The sequence below is a fragment of the Zonotrichia leucophrys genome, chromosome 2 (assembly GCF_028769735.1).
Source record: "Zonotrichia leucophrys gambelii isolate GWCS_2022_RI chromosome 2, RI_Zleu_2.0, whole genome shotgun sequence".
Taxonomy (NCBI): domain Eukaryota; kingdom Metazoa; phylum Chordata; class Aves; order Passeriformes; family Passerellidae; genus Zonotrichia; species Zonotrichia leucophrys.
The window spans coordinates 7,586,361-7,601,455 of record NC_088171.1 but is presented as its reverse complement, the minus strand read 5'-3'; the positions used below and the strand labels follow the sequence as shown (position 1 = coordinate 7,601,455).

At 39.0% G+C, this 15,095-nt stretch overlaps 1 protein-coding gene across 1 annotated transcript in view; it reads right to left on the bottom strand.

Annotated features, from left to right (window-relative positions):
- Positions 1-398: 398 nt before the first annotated feature.
- Positions 399-15,095, bottom strand: part of ACTR3B (actin related protein 3B) — a 28,484-nt gene continuing 13,787 nt past the window's right edge. The window contains exons 9-12 of the mRNA XM_064703883.1: positions 12,454-12,546; positions 2,400-2,525; positions 1,938-2,021; positions 399-1,340 (exon numbers count right to left, since the gene is read on the bottom strand). Of these exons, the coding sequence (XP_064559953.1) occupies positions 1,245-1,340; positions 1,938-2,021; positions 2,400-2,525; positions 12,454-12,546 (399 nt within the window). The 3' untranslated portion in view covers positions 399-1,244. The remainder of the gene's footprint in view (positions 1,341-1,937; positions 2,022-2,399; positions 2,526-12,453; positions 12,547-15,095) is intronic.

Here is a 15,095-nt window from a genome sequence, read left to right as displayed (position 1 = left end):
ACAAAATTCTTACTGGGCTACACAAACTGCATAAAACCTCTGCTGACAGAGGATAAATATCAGCAAGCACAGGGCAAGCAGGATTTCCTACTCTAATAGATTTAAACCACAGAAGAACAAAAGCTCTGTCCATAACACAAGAACATGTACCCATAACAGAATAGTTAAACCCAGGAACAGTTTTCCCAGGTGTTCAGGATCCTCCATTCACAGAAACTTGACTGGCCCTGGGCAAACAGAAAGGATTTTGAAGTGAGCCCTGCACTAAACAATTCTGGAGCAGAAATCTCCAGAGGTCCCTTTACATTCAGGGTATGTGATCCCACATAGATGACACACAAATGCAAAGCCAACCCCATGAGATGAAGTGGGGGAGTAAATCAGGACTACCACAAACATTCATAAAGATGTTAACAGCTTTTATTTCACTGGTGCAAGGCCCATGTGTCACCCACCACTCACCAACAGCAAAACAAAACATCATCTCCTAAAAAACAGTTTCAGAAAATTCAAAACAAAGGAACAGTGGCTATAATAAACTTCATACAATACTGTAAATCATTTTGCATCATCCAAACACGAACAGATCCATTTCTATCATACATGGCTTTTATTTTTCCCCAAAAAAATATACCAGCACTGATCCAATACATGCCTCACACCTGGAAACGCATAACACATTCCATGACATTGACAGCTGTTCATGCTTAGAACTAGTCATCAATTCACCCTACCAATATCATAAAATACAAAATGGTATGAAAACCTACATTTACAAAGTACTGTCCCAAATCCTGCAATCTATTCCATTTGGGTAGGTACCTGTATCCATTCCAGCTCCCCTAAAGGCAATGTGGTATTTAGTGCTCCATTGCTAAAGGATTGATTGCAAACTCAGGGCACAAGTGGGAAAGGTTTAGATCTTTCCACAAGCAGTAAAACACTGCCTTATTCTTCAAGATTCAGTTTCAGTAGTATTTGCACAATCTTCTAAACCAAGACTTACCTATTTTCAATTACATTTAGGAAGAAAGAAGGAAAGGCTCTGAGTAGTCAGCAGAGAAATGGCTGGTACTGAAATGACTTGGGGCTGTAAGCTGTGCTTTAGTGCACAACGGTGATCCAAATGCCTCAGAGTTAACCACATCTTGTTTCAGTATTTACAGTATCTGCTGCCTTCCTCTGCACTGCAAGAGTTTCTTCACCAGCACAGTATCAGAGATCTTATCTCCACTGGATGAGCATTATGACATGACTCCAAAAACGGGATTATGACGACAAATACTAGGGCCATACTCTTCATAGTCCTTCTTGGTGTGACATACTTGGAAAAACTCTGGCTATAAAAATATAAAAAGGATCCCCCCAAAAGCATAAGAATGTAAGCAGAAAAAAACAACAAATAAATAGCATCTTGCTATTTCTTTAGATTGCAGCTATACGACATTGTATTACATTTTGAAATATAATAAAATGAGAAATATTAGGATATGAATACAACTAATCAAGAAAAGTTTGGTCATAAGACTGCTTTCAAACACAACAGTAAGAAATCCCACTTGGCAGACAGCAATTGCTCCCATTTTCCTGTATTTGCTTCTCTCTTGCAATTCTTCTCTCAATTTAAGACCATTGATTTGGATTCTATATTCCTGAAGTCCTAACTAATCTCTAGTGCTGTTTTAAAGAATAAAGGCATTATATTGGAACTATCATATCAAAGCTACTTTAGAATTATGTCAACTCCTGATATCCTTACTTGAGCAAAGCTCCCATTTGCCCTGTACAAATTTTACTGAGATAAAACTTGGGTAAAGATTGCAGAATGTGACACAGTTTAGGCTGTCACAATGAAGTTTAGAACTTAGTACTCAGATCAAATACACCCAGAATTCAACATGCAATAAAAATTAAGAATAACTTAGATGAAGACTTACTGTTGAAGCCAGCATGGAACCTCCAAACCAAACTGCATAACGCTGCATGTGATGTGTTATCACTTGAACTTCCACTGGTTTGGGCTAAGGAAAACAGTTCATATTCAGTTGGTTTTCAAACTTAACATGGTCAGAACCAGACACCTTTAACTCTCCATTCACATCCCTTATTACCCAGATATGCTCCCCCTAGGAGACCAAGTCATAAAACTCTTCATCATAACTATCATGAAGGACACAAAGTTAAATTCCTCTTGCCTACTGCTCACACATCTCCTAGAAGGAAAACTGCTCACAGTAATTTTACAAAGAGATGTGATCACTGCAAGGCTACCAGTGCTTTTAACAACACATAAACAAATCCTACTGACTTTACAGCATATTTTCACTAGTGAGGTGAGAATTTTGAAGTTGATTTCTGTAATTAGTCATGTAATAAATGCACTTGGAACACACACTCACTTTTATCCGACCACCACTGAGCTCCTCGCTGAGCCGCAGCCTCGCATCCACCACTCTCTTCAAATCCCTCTGCAGTCGTCGTCCAAAGTCCCTGAACATCGTGGAGCCTCCTGAGAGCACCACATTCTGTGCAGAAATTAGACACATTCTGTAAATCCATCTTTGTTGAAGTGAAGGGAGACGACCATCCGATTGATGAGCACCAACTCCAGTTTATTGATCAAATTCAACACCTTTTATAACAGTGCTAATTCACTTCATGCATATTGCAAAACCTGAGCTCCCGATAGGCTGTAGAGAAAACTTCAGCTCCTTCTTTTGTTTACAATACCTGAAGTTAGTTTTATTGAAACCAAGATATGAAAAGTTCTCAAAACCTTTGTATCTGTTCCCAGAATGGCCATCTGTTCCCAGAGCAGCCAAGGACAGAATATTGCCTGTTTTTGAGGAAACGGTCTGAGAATCTTGTTGTTTATATAAAAGGTGGCTGAGAACCTTAATTATTTACAGAATCAAGCCTGGGAAAGGCTGCTTTTTCCCTTAGCTGAATACCTTCATGGCCTCTTTCTGTAAGCCATGCTTGAACCAGGCTCTCCAAACATCTTCAAGCAAGTTTCCCAACAGCCAGCACTGCAGAGGTGACTGTTTGAATTTCAGCATCATTAGGAAGCTGACAACGTAGGTAGAACACTTTCAGCACCCCCCAAATCATAGGAACTTCATGGCTCCCCTACTTTTCTCCTTTAAATACAATTATGCAGAATGGGTTATTACAAAGAAGGATTCCATTAAAAACATGAGCTAGTACTCTACATACACAAAGCAGCAGAAATAAGACACTACATCAAGAAGTTTCTCTGGGGATGTTCACAGTAAGCAGTTTTAGCCCTGACACTAAGTAAGGTTCAAGTCTCATAGTACATAGCTACGAATCTACAAAATCATCTAGAACTCTATTTTTTTTTTTTTTAATTTCCAGAGTTCTTGAAAAAGGCACCACACCTTCACAGAAAACTGCAGCACAGAGGAAGGTATGATGCCTCTTCCCTTGCTTGTCTGGTATTACTCAGTTTTCAGAGCAGAACCAAATGCCTCTCAGCCTGGACTTGTACTTGGATTCTAAAGAGACATTTTAGAATTTCCCAGACCTAATTCTGATCATGTTGCAGCATCCCAGACTAACACAGGAGTAATTTCAAAGGTGGGGGATTCAAAACATAACATTGGTGGCAGCAAAAATGCATTTTATGATCAGAAAGAAGAACTCAACATGACAAAACTGCTCATGTGCCTTTGCACAGTGCTAAAACCTTTAACACATGTCCACAAGGAACTCGGATCAGGAGTTCATTGTACATAGGTCCAAGGATTATCTCTCAGTAACATTTTTGACACTGCAGACCAAGACTGTGCACATAATGAAAGAAACCCTGACCCACTGTTTTCAGCCTGCACATGGATCTAAAAAGTCAAAGATATGCATAATAAGTGTTCAGACTTGCAGGGTGCAGAAATGCTTGGATTTTAAGCAACAAATTATCAGGGAAATCTTGTTTGTACCTTGTAAAGTGAGAAACAAGCTGTTTGTTTTTCATGAGAAAAAAAAAAAAGCCTGCACATCATAAAACCATTACAGTAGGAAAAACTCATCTCTTCACAGTTTCAAATTATCTACAATATAAAAAAATGCCTAACAAGGCAGGTGGGCTTTAAAGAAAAAAAGCACAAGTCTCAATAACATTACTGAAACATTTCCAAAAGGAAAAGAGGAGGACAGAGAAGAGGAAAGGAGCCAGAAACCACAGCTGATCCTAAAGTTAAAGCAGGAGAGAGGATTCCCCCTACTCTCCCCATACACAAGAACATCTCTTCCCCGGCATCAAAGTGGTCATGCGCTCCACTTGGGAAAAGGAAATTGCTAATGGGCAAAAAGAGACAACAACCAACCTGAGTGATGAAATAGCAATTAAAAAGATGTCATCAGAAAATATTACCTGGAGATAATGAAGTTGGCAAAGAATGTGAAAGCAATAATTCTATTCTAAGCAAATTAAACTTCAAGCATAATCCACAAAGTGGACAATGCTTTCACTAAAAATAGATTCCAGAATAAAGCAAACAATAATTTTTTTTAATACATCCAAGACCAATTTGTGTAACTACAGAGTTAGCAGCATCACTGAGAGGAACTTCCCACCTAGTTATCATTCCAGAGTTAGAGGCTAAGTTACATCTTCTTCAAATTATGATTATTCAAGTACTTCTACACACCAAAATCAGTTCAACAATAACACTGCCCAAGGAGACCAGAAGCACCAAGGTGCAAATGTTGAAAAGATGAGTCACCTCATTATCACGTATTTGGACCAGCCAGGCTAAGCAAAATTCTGGATATATGTAACTAGGCGAACCAACTGCATTTAGAAGATGTTTAATTATACAGTTACAGCTCCCCCGCTCCCTGCACTGCTGTCAGTGCCAGACCAAATCCATGCTAACTCTTTAGCAGAAGACTTTTCATGCAGCCTTCAGCAAGTTCTCAACTCAGCAAGCCAGGTCAGAAGCCAGGTACTCCCCACTAACAATGAAAGCAGAATCCATATGCATTCCAAAGCCCTCAAACACCACCTTGCAAAGGACACAATAAAGGTAAGAGAAGATAGTCAGATTAAAATAAACAAAAATAAACCCCAAAAAACACTGACCTCCACCCTGACCTCTTAAATATCTTCTCTAGAATAAATTTGTGTAATTCCAATAACTACTTAAAAGCCATAAAAATAAAGCATGCTAAATACATCTGTGGAGAAAGCTCACTAGTGATGTTTGGGTTTTCAGCCTGTCAGAGAATCCTCTGGCCTCCCAGAGAAAGACATCAAAGAAGTTAGGCTTTAAGTATCTGTTTCCAGCTGATTGCTTTAAAAAAGACTTCTTCTGATCTTACTCTGCTCAAACACACTTCAGCTGGTGTAAGAGCTCCAAGCAGCCCACGTTTCTCAGCTAACACCAATTATCATACCTGCTGATGGAAAGAACCTCCAGCTGGTCTCACTTTTATAGCTAACTGGCTGAACATTTAAATTGTTTTGAAATAACGTGTTCCCTCATCAGAGAGTGACAAAGCTCTTCCACACATCTGAAAAATTAACAAGCAAATAAATGGAAGTTGGCTATTTCTGGAAGGAGACCAGGGAGTGGATACCATTCACAGGATCATTAGTGATGGAAGAGACCTTTAAGATCATCGAGACCACTTCAGAGGGCTGACGAGAAATTTCTCCCTTCTCATCTGTACCTTTTGCTTTTCTTATAAACTCTGTGGTACTGAGTTTCTCCTTGCACCATTTCTGGTATTATGCCTATACAATGTAACACTGCAGAGATATGAAATTACCCAACAAAGCAACCCAGCTCCAGCAACAGAAATCTCTCACTAAATCAAGCTCACATAAAAATTCCAAAGAGTGAAATTAGCTCCTGAAGAACTCAGCACTACCAAACACAAGGTGCTGAACTGGTTTGTGCATCTTCCCACTGCACTGTGGTGTGAGCACACTCTCAGCTGCACACAGCAGACTTTGCAGCACCAAACTGAAAAGCATCCCCTGCTTTTCTGGCAAGTAAGAACAACACATCCCATTTTCCCTTCTTTCCAGCTGACAGCCTAAATTAAAGCGAACATGATGTGACCAGACCACCAGAGACATGTAATGAGATCAATATATGACTGTTAATAAAAATTATTATGGGTAAAACCAGGAAGGTTCACAAGCTGAAGCCAAGCACTTCATTAGCAAGTGAATCAATTAAGCTACATGTCTCTGTTAATTTGGTTAAAACAGGGCACTATTTGCCAACACAGTATGGAAAGTAAAAGTATAAGTATTATTCATTCCAAACAATAAATATAGCAAAAAAAAGTAAATTTATTGTGAGAAACACTATTTTAAAAATACATTTACTTCTAATAATAAAGAAATAATTTCTTTTTCCTTAAAATCATGAATTTAACGTTCATTTCACATTTCAAATCGCAGCAAGAGATTCCAGCATGACTTATGGTGGTTCCATTCTGCAGAAATACGCCTCAGACACAAAAGGCGTATTTCTGGAACCAGAAAATCCTGCAGATGCACTGAGCTATTGTTAAACCAACTAGCAGGAGTAATCCTACAAAATTTTTTATAGCTGTGATGGGAATAAGCAGGGCTTCTCCTCAGTACTCCTGTGCTACAATGGCAGAGTTAATCTCTTGGGGCTTTCATTTAAATACTGCAGGAATACTGTATTATTCAGCAGGAATGCTCTTCCTGTCCCATGTCCTGTCATGGTGCCAGCAGATGCCATGGCCTGGCAATCTCTCCACCCTTCCCTCACCCCAGAGCCTCCCCAGTTTGCTGCGGGTCAGTAACAGGAATTTCTGTGGTGCTGGAGCACAGACAGCAAAGCCAGTCCTACAGTGCCATCTACCCACCGTGCTGTGCAGCTGGAGCTGCTCTCACACCAAGGGTTTCTATTTACCAGCAAATGAAGACAAAAGTGATATCAGGGGGTTTTTACCACCCAGTTTGACCCTGCACCCAGGACCTGTCCTGTGTTTGAGGACGGGCTCTTGTGAGCTCAGCAGTTTAACCTGCTGAGTGAACACTGACACAACAAGGGCAGCCCAAGTCTCAAATGTAGCAACGAGCTTGACTTTATAATTTCACTAAGTTTTCATTTTGAGAGAGACTAATCAGAGTCCACAACAGCTGCACACCCAGCTAAGAAGTCACCTTCTCTAAGGAAAAGAGCCCATTTGTCAAAATCTTCTCCCCATGCACCTGTGTTTCCATGGAAAACCTGGATAATTCATCTCCAATAAAACACCACAGTCCAATATCCTACAGTCCCTCACCTCATGCAGAATTTTAAACTCAAGAAGTCGGCTTAGAAGTTTGAGGTCAAGAATGTTGTCATTTGATTCAGCATGCTTAAGCATGCTTGGCTAGGACCTTTCAGAGGTATTTCTGACAGAATTTACCTGGCTTCAGATGTCATTCATCTTATATTCTCTCTTTCAGGTATTTGTGCTAAAAACACAGCAGAGAAAAGTGGAAAATAAATCAGTTGCTGAGACAGTCAGTGACCCTACACTTCTGTTCTTTTAACTGGGAGAAGGCAAGGACCTCAGAACTGTTAATACAGTTCTCATTTAACTCAGGAAGTACCTGGGGAGAGACTCTGGATAACAAAAAACAAAGATCAAGTCGAGCGTGGAATAAAAGTGATAGTTTCTGAATCTATTACTAACAAAAAATATTGTTTATTAGGATAGCAGCCAGCTTTTAAAACTTTTCAAAGCCCTTTGTCCACCTCTGAAGTTATTATAACTCAATTCAGGAGGAGACTGTTTTTTGACATTAAGTGCCAAAATCTCATGTTTTAATCTCATTAACAAATGCTAGGACAAGTTTCAGAGCACCTTCAGGTTGAAAGAGACTTTTAAATACCAGCTAGTGCTGAAAACATTCCACACCAGCATCTGCTGTGGCTGTACCACAGGAGCAGAAGCTCATCACTGATCCAAGCTGGGTGTGCAGTAGTTACACAGAATTTACTGGTGTGCTCACAGGAACCTGACAGCTGGGGAAGGATCTCATTTTTGTGCAGACCACAGCCCTCATCATGCTACTGCACTCTCCTTGTAATTTCTCTCCATTTCTGAGATATCAGTTATACTATGTATTCATATAATTATAAGTCAAGGAAAGGTTGTGGAACAATATTTTAAGAAAAAAGGAAGCTAAGAAATCCTAAAAAAACCCCAAAATATAGAACTAGATGAACTATACACCATTCTTTCCAGACAACACTAAGGGTGATGGAATGTCTCACTGAGCACCACAAATGCAGGATGGGTCATTTTTCAGTGGAATTCAACACACAGGAATGATCAACGTAGCCAGGATGCCAAATTGTTTCATCCATATGGTAAGATCCAAAAATTATCTCCTCTGTCATTTCTCATTTCAATTGAGCACTCATTTTAAATTTCAGTTTGCTTCCTGAAGCTTTGGGTTTGCAAAAATAAAACAAAAAAATTAAATAATAAACCCACCAAAACCCAACTCATTTCTTCAAATTTCAATTCAAGTCCCCTAGTTTCAAACCCATATCTATTTTTTTCTGTTTTAGCAGAAGGCAATTCATCCCAAGCAATCCAGATCTCTCAACTCTGTGTTAGAGAATACAAATCAGTTTTTGCAAGCAATCACATTACGATGATGTAATCATGGGAATTAGAGAGTGCATTGCTGGCAATCATTATACAATTTAAAAAGGCTTCATCATGTGTGAAAGGATGTTTGTGCCTGGTATTGAACAGCTGCAGGTTATGGGATCTTGTGGAGGCACAGAGAAGCTGACTTCAGCTGAGGGATGGATTTCTGAAGGTGCATCTCCCATATTCCAGGCCCCAATGGGATCTGAGAAATGCTCATCAGGCCTCAGCCCTGACAAACTGCTCTTGGACCAAGCCCTTCTTGAGCTTAACAGAAACACTGTCTGTTCCCAGAACTAACAGGTGTTAAGTGAGAACCTGGCTTTTAACAGCCTTGGAAACTTATTTCTTGCCCAAATAACAACTCAAATGAAATAGTATTTTTGTTATTGAACTTTCAAAGAAACTTACCAACTCAAATTGTGGCCAGGAAGGGAAAGTACTATGATTAAAGCTCACTCTCTACAGGTCCTGTAAACAGCAGTTCAAAGTGGAATTCTTTTGAGCTCTCAATTCCCAGAAAATAAGGGGCTCATGTGTATGTCTCAAACACCCGTAACTAAATGGCTGTGGAGCCAACTAAGGACTGTTGGTAACAGCAGACAAGAGTTACTGGTAATAACCAGGGACTATTGGTATTAACATACTGTAAGGAAGAACAGGATTTGGCTGGAGGGGCCAGGCACACACAGGGCATTTGTCCACGAGAACAAACCACAACAGAGTACAAGGAATGAGTGGGATGAAGTTGGCATGCACTACAGGGTGGCATTACTGTCACCAGAAGTCCCCAAAGCCCTCCAACCTATTTCCAGAAAGGCCTGATAGAACATACTGCACATGGCAACTAATTTACATGGAAAGCAAGAAATCTGTATTTGGGGCAGAGAAACCTCTCCATAAAAAGGAACCCCCACCCCAAACCCAGGGGAGCCCCCAGGACAGACATGTCACTGGCCAGACTGATGCAGTTGGATCAACACTGAAACCAGGACTGGTGTTTCCTTTTTCTCTCTTTCTTTAATTCATCTCTCCCTCTTATCCATGTCTTCCCTTTCACCCTATCCCTTTACCCAAAACCTACTGCTGTGTGCTTAGACAGCAGGTCAGGGACTAACAGACCAATTTCCATACCAAGTGTGTAATTTATTAATAAAACTTTCAGACTCTCTGACTTTTGTAATTTCTTTTGACCAATGAGCATTTACAAATCTTAGATGCTTTCTTCCCTTTAGGCTGGGTTGTCACAGATCTGGCTGAAGTCTTATCAAGGTTCTGCTGGTCCAAACATCAACACAAAGTAAGATAACTGGCCTTGTGAGAGAGATGTTGATCAGATTAGGAAACAGGGATACTGGCAGTAAAACTCAGAAATACAACAGGACATCAAAAGATGGGTTGTAGAGCAATGATTCAAAGGCTACATCCCACATAAAACCTGCAATAAGGATACTTTTGTGTATTTTCTGCAAGAACACTGAGGAAGAATCCAAATTCATTTGATGGAAACTCAGCTCCAAAGCACAGGTCCTTGGCTGGCCACCACCCAGCACCATGGGCAAGTGAAACTGATAAACCTCAGAGAGAAAGTATGAGTGGAATATTTCTGCATCCATACACTGTTTTATCATTGATAACAAGGGATGCTCATCCCTTTGAAGTGACCTTGCTTCAAGAAGATAGCAGCTATTATCATTAATAACTACTGACATCTCTCAGTACAGTGCATTGGTAATTGTGAAACATTATTTTAACTCAGCAAGTATAATGAAAAACAGAAAAAAGGAAAAACAAAGCCTCAGTCAGGGGCAAGCCAAGGGAAAGTTATTTGTCTACTAATTATGATGAGGCAGAAGAAACTTAACCTCAAATTTTAAACACCACTTTCTAATCAGTACCAAACCCTACCCTACCAAGCAAAGAATCTGCTCTGAGGAAGCTTTGGTGTTTCAGATAAAAAGCAGAGACCCCTAAGCACAACCACACATTAAGGGGCTCCTAAACCCTGCTGCTACCTAAGCTAAAGTCATTGAAGACATCTACTGCAGAACTGACATATTAATCTGTTAAGAAGTTCAACTTCCCCTTTTATCCTGCCCCACAGACCTGCTCTGCAGTGCTACATCTCATTCTAGATTACAGAGAGTTTACCAGGCAAGGAGAAGAGACTGTAAAAATTTAATAGTTACAAATTATCCAGAGACATGACTTAGTCAGAACTTAGAGTTCATTCTACCAGGTGAGGAACACTACCACCTTTTACATGAGCAGACGAATCTCTGCATGCTATAATTTTATGCTGTTATTTCCAAAACTGTCCTGCACAAGCTGAAAAAAGGGAACCATGGGATGTGCTGCCAATACAGACAAAGCTTGCCATGGACTATGCATGTCAGTACCTTACTTTCCACTCCTTAAAGAAGCAGGAACTGAAAGTACTCTCTGGACTACACCCTGCGTTTAAGCTGGCCTAATTGTTCTCTCCTTACATATTTTCAGTTTCTATGTACTTTATAAGTGATACAATACTGACTAAACTGCAGACAATGGGCAGGTACAAGATAAGACTATGGAAAAAAATATTGGAAACCACTACTTAGTAAAGCAGGGGAAGGAGGGTAGTGAGAGACCACAGTATAACCCTTGAAATGGGCAAAACTAAAAGTCCTTCATGCACAAGAATTCACTTTACAAATGTCAGATACAAATAACATCCCTCTGCCACAGCTCCTCAAGGACAATACTTACCTATGCATTGAGCCTTTGCACAAACTTCTCTTTCAAAACTAAAAAGCAACAAATATCTAGTGGCATTTAGAAGTGGCACTTTGTTTAATTTCTATCCAAAGTTGACATTTCTCATTGTGGAGGAAGTGGTAGCCATGCACATGCTTCTGACCTTGATGCTGGTATTTATTCCTTATAGGAATGTGTTTTTTGTTGATGGAATGACAAATTTCTTTTTTTGTTTTTTTTTTTTTAAAAAGGAAATAAGTTTAGAAGTTGGTTTTTTTAATTAGATGTAAAGACATTTTATAGGATTTGAGGGATTTTATTTCAAACTTAAGGATAGTTAATTGGATAGGAGCTAAAAAGTTTTGTTTGAGTAATTTAGAAAAAGAAGAGAACAAAGAAACTAATTGTTTTTGTGAGGTGTTTCATCAGGGGCAAGGAACTCTTGCAGCTTGTTTGATTTTTCTTTATGAAGAGTTTTGTTATTTTGCCTTTTATTAAAACCTTTTTGTTTCCAACACTACTGTCACTGACATATTTTATGAAAAATTCTTTTGCCAGGATTTCTTTTCCTGGGAGGGTGGGAAGCTTCAGCTTCTCCATGTTTTGCTCCTCTGGAATGTGATTTGGGGAGCTGTTTACCCAGCATGTGAATTGTTTTTAATTAATGGCCAATCACAGCCAGCTGTGTCGGACTCTCTGAGTCTGTCACGAGATTTTATTATTCATTCCTTTCTAGATTTCTGATGTCTCCCTTCTCTTTCCTTAGTATAGTTTTAACATATAATTTCTTTTAATATAATATAAAATCATAAAATAATATATCAGCCTTCTGAAACATGGAGTAAAGATTCTCATCTCTCACCTCATCCTGGGGACCTTCAAACACCACCACACATAATCACAAAAGCCATCCTGGTAATTTTTATGCTGTCTAAAGTAGCTGAGCTATCTTGAGTGTGAAATATATCTCCAAAAGCTTCTGAGATCTGTCTTGAAGAGACTCCTATTTCAATTCCTCAAACAAATGACATGCATCCCACCAGGGAAGGGCCATACCTTGTACAACGGCCGCCGGACGTCAATGGGACAGTTCTGTATCACCTCATCCACTACATCCGAAATGGACTCCATGAAATCAGGGTTAGCAAACTAAAATGAAACAGAACAGGCATTAGATTTTTTCATCCAAAGAACAGAGAAATTAAAAAGGCAGAAATAAGACTGTGGAGAGACTTTATAATAGGGGATGAGTGGGAGTTTCAAGTCTTGCTCACAATTTATTCTACATTAAAACAAACACTTCTCTGCAAAGGAAATGAGAATTTCTTTTTTCTGCTAAGAAAATCAGATTCTCTTCCTTGGGCAGAAATTCACTGTTTACAATTTAGGCACTATGCACTTTTATTGTCTGCAAGATGAGTTTGAGTTTTCCTGCAATATTAAACACACTGTTACCACTCACTGTGGTCCTGCCTTTCCTTTCAAGTGAGGTTAAAAAAACAGTGTGCAAATCCGAATGCTTCCCTGCAAAAAGATTTAATGCTGCTAAAATACTTCAGGTAAATTGCCACCAAGAAGTTAGATTTTTTTTTTCCCAAGCACAGGAAGCATCTAATGCTCAAAAAAGCATAAACAGTCTAAGATTTTGAGCAAAAGCCCCTATCAATGCAAACATGAACACAGTGCTAATTTCTGCATCTATAAAACTAGAGATTAAGAGCTGCTACTGCTAGAAAACAATCTAGTGGAAATTTTCCACTTAAAACTTAACATAAGTTTTAAAGTAAAGAACTGGTAATAACCCACGTTTTTTTCCTTTCAGAGGGTAAACTTTAAAAAATTTAACTAATTACCAATACACAATAATATACTATTGAAGATCTATTATAAGCTTCAGTGTAGAAATATGTGGGATTTAAATTCAAAACAAGATGTGGTATCTACATGGATGAACAAATAACAACAGTCAAGCATAACAAGTACACACGGAACGGAGAGAAAATTAGCAAAAGAAGTTGGCTTGGAGCTCAGGAGCCCTAAGAATGATGGGGGCACTTCCCAAGAATTCAAACTAACTTCCACAGTAAGAATGAATCATGCAAGAAGCAAAAAAATGAAGCCACATAAACAAAAAAGAGAAGCTGCTGCACACCGAGTTTTCATCTGAATGAACTACAGAATATGAACTACATGAGAATAAAAACTCCTGAGCTCTCCATAAAGATATTGATAAAACAGCAGGGAAAAAGGAGTAAGTAGGAATGAGAGTTGGGGTATAACATCATCCCAGAACAGGGACAACAGAACTGAATGCAAAACTGCAGTCTGCCAGCCAATATAACATGGTTGGAGAATGGCAAGTAAAATCTCTAGTTTAAAAAGTAGAAAAATAATCTGGATAGCCAGAAACCCCAAGACCTAACTTCAGGAGTATTAAAGACTTCAAAACAAATTCTGTAAACTGAAAATAGGAAAAGATTACAAGACAGCTTTACCAAAGGCAGCTTTTACCTAGCTAAGCTGCTACCCTTTCAAGTGAGGAGTTAATGAAACACAACAAGAAATTCTCTTTGGATGCAGTATACATGATCTATTGTATTTTTCTTGTCTAGGAAGTCAGTTCAGGTTTGGTTGGTTTTTTCAATACAGCATCAAGAAACTACCAAGAAATGAAAAAAATGGAAATTGGTTCTTTATCCCATTCCCAACAGTCTTTTTAGAGACTATGGAATGAGAAACTCTTGAAATGATGTCTGACATGGGATTCAGTGCTTCTCTGTTAAATCACATTGGTAAACAGCAGGGAAGAAAAACTATTTAGCCCAGAGATTTAATACTGGCAGAAGATCAGATGGCTACAAACTGACCAAAGAAGATTACAGCTGGAATTCAAAAAAAGGTAGCAGAAAGAAGCTTTTTAATATTCTTCCAACGAGGAGGGTAGAAAAGGAGAAACTTCACCAGTATTGATGTGGATTTTAATAAAATTTTTAACAGTATTACAGACTATGGGTGCCTGAGTAAGTTCAACTAGGTGTGCAGGAATGGAGAGGACCTGTATTAAAACCTGACTCCTTCCTCTCAACAATTTCCTGACTCCTTCCTCTCACCAATATCCTGAAACTCACTCAAACTGAACTATCAAAAATCAGAGAGATGAGGTACAGTAATCTTTCCCAGAATTGCACATACTACTTACGACCACACCAAGAGAGATTTCAAGAGATTTCCTTCAAGGATAAATTTATCATCCATGCCTTACAAACTGACTCAGTATCAAAAGTCTGCATCCAATATTTAGAATATCATCAAGGCCATGCTTAGTAGTGCCCAAAGGGATTGGCAGCATACAAAGTATAAAGGCAGACTTTGTGACAGTGTTCACAGGGGTCTGAGGATGAGGGCAGAGACGAGGATCTGACTCCATTTTTCAGAGGCTTGATTTATTATTTTATGATATATATTATATTAAAACTATACTAAAATAATAAAAGAAAGTATTTCATCAGAAGGCTAGCTAAGAATAGAAAAATAAAGAATTATAAAGGCTTGTGTCTTGAACAGAGTCTGAGCCAGCTGACTGTGATTGGCCATTAATTAGAAACAACCACATGAGACCAATCACAGATCCACCTGTTGCATTCCACAGCAGCAGATAATCATTGCTTACATTTTGCTCCTGAGGCCATTCAGCTTCT